General features: G+C 42.1%; 1 protein-coding gene across 10 annotated transcripts in view; it reads left to right on the forward strand.

Annotated features, from left to right (window-relative positions):
• ANKS1B (ankyrin repeat and sterile alpha motif domain containing 1B) overlaps nt 1-2,318 on the forward strand; it is a 747,009-nt gene extending 744,691 nt beyond the window's left edge. For 7 of the 10 annotated variants that reach the window (XM_073327424.2, XM_073327426.2, XM_073327429.2 and 4 more), the window contains one exon: nt 470-2,318. In XM_073327424.2, coding sequence (XP_073183525.1) covers nt 470-580 — 111 coding nt within the window. In that variant the 3' untranslated portion in view covers nt 581-2,318. The remainder of the gene's footprint in view (nt 1-469) is intronic. The other 3 variants (XM_073327427.2, XM_073327434.2, XM_073327436.2) reach the window with 1 other exon arrangement.
• Nucleotides 2,319-6,212: the final 3,894 nt, after the last annotated feature.

A 6,212-nucleotide genomic window follows, 5' to 3' on the forward strand; every position in this document is an offset into this window, starting at 1 on the left:
GTTGGAGGTAGGAAGTGAGCCAGGGTGCATGCGTGGACGGATGGATGTTGCTGTCAAAATTCTCCAGCTCTGGGCACATGAAGCACATGTGTACCCACAGAGAACTACAGATAGGGACCACCCATCTCAAAGAACCTCCACTTACTATAAGGTAATTAACTTGCAGTTTTGTGATGTGTGACAGAATGCTTTGCTTTGTAAAAGATTATCTTAAGAAAGAAAAATGTTTGGCCACTGGTGCTGTCATCTGGCTCTATATTAAAAAAGGTTAGAGCACATCTCAGGATCAAGCCGTTAATAAAGCTTAGTTATAAGTAAGCTATGGTCCTGTACAGATTTCGCTGTGATGGTAAAACCATGGGATTTATTCTATGACCTCTTCAGCAGACGCAAAACTAGTATGTGAGATGTTTTGTACAAAAGTGCTGATCCAGTTAAGTGTGTGAATTTATTTGTATTTGTTTTAAAGCAGATAGATCCATCTGAACAAAAGACTCTTGCCAATCTACCATGGATTGTAGAACCTGGACAAGAAGCCAAAAGAGGAATTAATACCAAGTATGAAACTACAATTTTCTGATACAAAACAGTCCTCTGGTTCTTGTTGTGCCTTGCACTCCAAGTAGTCACAGCACAGCCTTTCCTTTACGGCAACATTTCAATCCAGTAGAGAGGAAGACTGCACTGTAAGAGTGGCCTTGTAACTAACTAAAAAAGGCTGGTAATTATTTCTTCCTGCAGCACTGACAGGAGAATGACACTATGTGAAGACTTTTAAATTACAGTCTGCAAGGAGAGTGAGGAAATATTTTTCAAGCAGTCCTCTTGTAACTCCGCCACAGTGCTTTCTTTGATTTCTTATTTTAGGATTCTACTTTTTAAAAAGTTCTCTAAACTAACATTAATGCTGCCTATGAGTATGGCATTTGATTGGTTATTTAAATCCTGGCCGGTTTTAATTGAAATAGAATTATTAAATACAATATTTGTGAAACCCCTGAACTCCTAAGAATTAATTACTCTTCATTGTATTAAAATAATAATAAAATAACAAGAAATTAGTTACCCCAATTTCTGTATGTGCTGGTTTTATATGTAATCATTAGTGTCCTTTGATCCTCTTAAAAATAACCTATCACAGTGTGACAAAGGATGAGAATTTTATGATTAGTTAAAAAGAGGAATGAATAATGCACAGAAAATGTGTCTTGTATTAGATATTTTTATGGAAAAGAATGCTATGGGAGAACATAGAAATATTTATGGGAGATGAAGTCAGATTAACTATGAAAGATTTTGTTTATTTTAAAGTTGACTAAACAATTGCTACTGTACCTTTAGCAAAATATCAATGGTGGATGCACTAGTTGGTTCATCTGATGGGAGCAGAATCGAAGCAGACTAGTCATTGCAGTACACATACAACAATTTACACAGTTTATTGTTGCTTTAGTCATGAATTCTACTAGTATTTTTTAAAATCTTAACAGCGGTTCTAGAGAACATAATCAAAACTACAGATTTTGCTATCAAGGTTTCTGTCAAAGAAAGCTTGTTTGAGAGAAGAAGTTCTATTGCAGACATTTTTCTAAATAAAAAAAAGAAAGAGAAAAAAATTCCAAAGTAATAAAACTGTTTTCATGAAACAAAAATGGTTAAGCATTTGCTTGATGAAATGAAATTTACTTACATTTTCTTTCAAGTGTTTTAATTTTTTTAATGTCTGTGGAGTATTTGTATAATACCATAATGTATATTTATGTAGAACTGAATTATAACAGTGCAAATATCATTATAGGAGAAAAATGACATTTTAATGTATATCGTTCTATCCAGTCAAATTGTGAATCATTTTGAAGTTCATTATAGAGATATTGATAAATTGTGTGGTTGTCTTAATGTTTTTTTATTATTATTATTTCATATCTAACTGAGCTTTTCAATTACAATCATCAATTGGTGAATTCCAAAAATGGATAACTGGACTTGGTTTAAAATTGATAATTGTATATGGTTTAATTAAGCCTATAGCTCTGAGTAATGAAAACCTTTTAATACAGTATTCAATTTACTTGAACAAATAGTTCCTTGTATATATTTTGCTTATTCACTGTTGATATGTATGTAGTAAATTGACAGTAAAAATAACTGAAAAATATGGTACCAAAAGGAAAATTGTATAGGAACAAAGTAAATAAGAGCCTCACTGCAACAAATATATGTAAATATGCTTGGGCTTCCAGTTATAAATTTTGTAATTTTGTCATTTTATTTATATCCTATAAAAGCACACAAAATAAAATGAAGTTGTACAGTCACTACGGCTTTGTGCATCCTTCTGTTATTCTTGTAGCACATAAAGGGCCTGTTCTGAAGTCCAGTGAACTTAGTGCAAGTACTCCTTTTGAAGTCAATGGGTTTTGCATCAGACAGAGCGTTCAAGGGGAAAATGTGCATGCATACACAGGGTCACACGTTCTGTTGACTAAAGTTTACACAATTTTTGTGTTAGGGGCCCAGTTTTAGTTAAACGGTTTACCCTTTTAAATGTACTGGTTCTCAGGTACATCGCTGAGCCACCAACTGGCTATCCCACCCTGAGAGAGGCACAGAGGTGGGGGTTGTTGGAACATATTGACTGCAGATGTAGGAGGTACAGGGTGACCAGATTTTCAAGCTGAAAAACCAGGATGCCTGTCATACAGGATGGGGACAAGGCAGGAGGAGTGTTTTAGTGGGGGTTCTGTCTAGATGCAAGCAAAAGGATTTGGGAAGGGATGGAGCAGGATGCGGGCATGATTGGTTGGTGGCAGGGTGAACAGTTATCAGGGAGGCTCGGTGGGTGCCAGGTATGGCGGATGGGTGGGTGCCAGATACCCAGGCTGGCTTGATGAGAGGTTGGATTTCTGCCAGGCAGACTTGAGCGCTGGAGGGTGACTGGCTGGCTAGAAGGCAGAGTGGGTAAAAGGTTGCTGGGAGGGTAGGGTCTGAGGCTAGGAGAGAGGCAGGAAGGCAAGTTCAATTAATGAATGATGGTGACTCTCTCAATTCTGTAAGTGACGATAGGAGGCAACGGCAGGAGTTCGTAGCTCTAGGGCATGAGCCCATTCACAGGGATTTTTGGAGGAAACATTATATCTCCTGAAAACTTACTCCCAGGGTTTGGGGTGGGAAAAGTAGGAGAAGGGTGTTACCATGCCCCGCATTTTCTAGCAAGCCCTTTGAAGGCCCCCACTTGGCAGAGTTTACCTATGCTCAGGGGTTCCTTGTGCGTGTTTGCCAAGGCTTCACTAGAGCACAGAGAACCACCTGCTGGGACCTGGCACATTAGTTACCAGCTGGTCCTTATCTCCTGTAGCTTGTGTGAGAAGGCAATAGCCCTTCCTCTAAAAAGCCTGATGTTCTGGAAGATTGTGGGATAATGCCCCTTTCATGGGTTCCCCCTCCCCCACAAGAATGAAGATGGGGAGGGGTGAGCAGCCACAGCCAGCAAACAACAGTGTGTGGAAAGCCACCATGCTTTGAGAATCCCAAGGTAAGAGGAGAGTTTGGGAACACACTCAGGCCACTTTTGAGGGACTGAGAATCTCAGGATTTGGCGGCACTGCCAGGAGTAACTTGGATACAGCGCTGGGTGAGTTGACAAAAACCGGGGGGGGGGGGAAGCAGGCATAATGAGGTAAGCAGGGGAGATACTGGGTTTGAGGTAGCCACTTGGATGTGGCAGACTGGAGCAAGCAGATGGAAGCTGCTAGAATGACAGAACAAGCTGCTAGGGGTTAGTTTTGAGACAGTAGGGAGCTGCTGTGGTGCAGAAACAGAGTGATCTTTGGGAGGCAGGAGTGGAGGCAGGGTGTTAGGCTTGCAAGGAGGCAGGGTGCCAGTTTGGAGCTGGGTGAGGGAAGGTTATAGGCATGATCACTGGGGCCCAGATCCACTAGGTGGTACTAGGTGCCGGTGTGATTAGAACCGTGTTGGTGCATAAACTCAGCAACTACATTTTCAGGGTCAAAGTTCCCTGGGTGCCAAAGTTTCTACCTTTGGGCAAGTGCAGTGGTACCTCCCTCTAGGCATCAGAGCACCTACCTCCTGCCTAAGCCCCGATGTGTTGTGTGAACCAGGCATTCCTCATTCCACCTGGGGGCCCAAACCACAAGGCATGCTCAGAGCTTGCCTACAAGATTGGGTCCCATTCAAAACATGAGAAAGAGGTGGTGGGCCTGCGCACCATATAACTTAGCTCACTGGTAGCACCCTCAGCTGGGGTGTGGAAGATAGGGAGAATTGAACCTATCTACCTGATGCAGAGAAAAGATTTGAACAGAGGTCTTCCAAGCCTCTCAGGTGAGTGCTCTAACCCCTGAACTATAGGATAGTCTGATGGGAGAAGGGGGCATCCTCTGTCTCTCCTGTTGAAGGTGTTCCATTTTGGATAAATAACCAAAGAGTCATTGGACTAGAAAGAGAGAGCATGTGTGTCTATTTGCCTGGTGCGGAGGGCACCCAGCTGGTAGGTGAAAAACCCAGGATCCAGTTCCCCTGCTCCAACAACTCTAATTATTTATACAAAGTGGAACAGCTTCAGCAAGAGAGTTTGAAACAAGCCCACCGCTGAATAGCCCACAGCTCAATGGACAGAGCACACTCTTGAGAGATGGGCAACCCCTGTTCAAATCCTCTCTCTCCCTTTAGTAGAGGAGGGAAATGATTGGGAAATGCTCCAGGAGATTAGAGAGATTATAAAAATAGAAATTTCAAAATAATGGGGGATTTCAACTCTCGTGATATTGACTGGGTACATGTCACCTCAGGACAGGATGCAGAGCTAAAGTTTCAGGACACCATAAATGACTGCTGCTTGGACTAGCTAGTCCTGGAGCCCACAAGAGAAGAGAATTCTTAGTTTAGGCCTAAGTGGAGCACACCATGTGTTCTAAGAGGTGAATAGAGCTGACCTGCTCTATTGGTAATAATGACCATAATGTAATTAAATGTAATGCCCTGGGGGACACCAAAGAAGTCTACCCAAGTAACATTTAACCTCAGGAAGGGGAATTACACAAAAATTAGGAAGCGAGTTAAACAGAAATTAGAAGTCAGAAAAGTGAAGTGCCTGCAAGCTGCATGGACACATTTTTAAACAAGAGGTGCACATTAAATATATACCCCACATTAAAAAACATAGTAAAAGGACCAAAAAAAATACCACTGTAGCTAAACAGAATAAAAGAAGCAGTTGGAGGCAAAAAGACATCCTTTGAACATTGGAAGCCAAATCCTACTGAGAAATATAGAATGGACCACAATCTCTGTCATGGGATAGGTGGGAAGATCCGCTCATACAGCAGTCACTGGTTAAAAGAGAGAAAACAAAAGATAGGAATAAATGGTCAGAATATAATAGAGGTCTATACAATCATGACTGGTGTGGCGTGGAGAAAGTTATTTACTCCTTCACATAACACATGAACCAAGGGTCACCCAATGAAATTATAGGCAGAAGGTTTAAAACAAACAAAAAAGGAAGACCTTATTCACACAATGCAGTCACCCTGTGGACCTCATTGCCAAGGCCAAAACTATAATGGGGTTAAAAGGAAATTAGGTAAATTATTGGAGAATAGGTCCATCAATGGTTATTAGCCAAGACGGTCAGGGATGCAACCCCATGCTCTAGGTGTCCCTAGGCCTGGAGTGCCAGAAGCTGGGGCTGGACGGCTGAGGATAGATCACTTAATGATTGCCTGTTCTGGTCATTCCCTCTGGGGCACTTGGCACTGGCCACTGTCAGAAGACAGGTTACCGGGCTAGATTAAACATTGGTCTGACTGAGTATGGCCGCTCTTATGTTTTTATGAGAAATGAACCTGTGTCTCCTACATCCCATCAACCTCTGGACTGAAAGGCATAAAGTCACCCCTGCCTTCTGCAGCCATTTTGTGTGGCACGAGGCAGGCACATTTAAGTCCTTCTCACAAGAAACAATGTAGCCCCTCCTCCCCCCAAGTTGCCTGTTTCCAGTAGAGGGGTTCCTGGCTAGGGATAGCAAGCAGAGCGAGGTCCCTCCCTACAGCTTGGACTAAGGTGCCTAACTGTGCAAAGGGAGGGAATAAGGACACATCCCTCTCATTGGCATCTCAGGTGGTGAGCTGGCTACCATGCTGGCTTTTGTGGATTGCATTCTTCATCACCGCTCTCCCCTCATTTTTTGT

This window comes from Lepidochelys kempii, chromosome 1 (genome assembly GCF_965140285.1).
Source record: "Lepidochelys kempii isolate rLepKem1 chromosome 1, rLepKem1.hap1, whole genome shotgun sequence".
In the NCBI taxonomy this organism is placed as follows: domain Eukaryota; kingdom Metazoa; phylum Chordata; order Testudines; family Cheloniidae; genus Lepidochelys; species Lepidochelys kempii.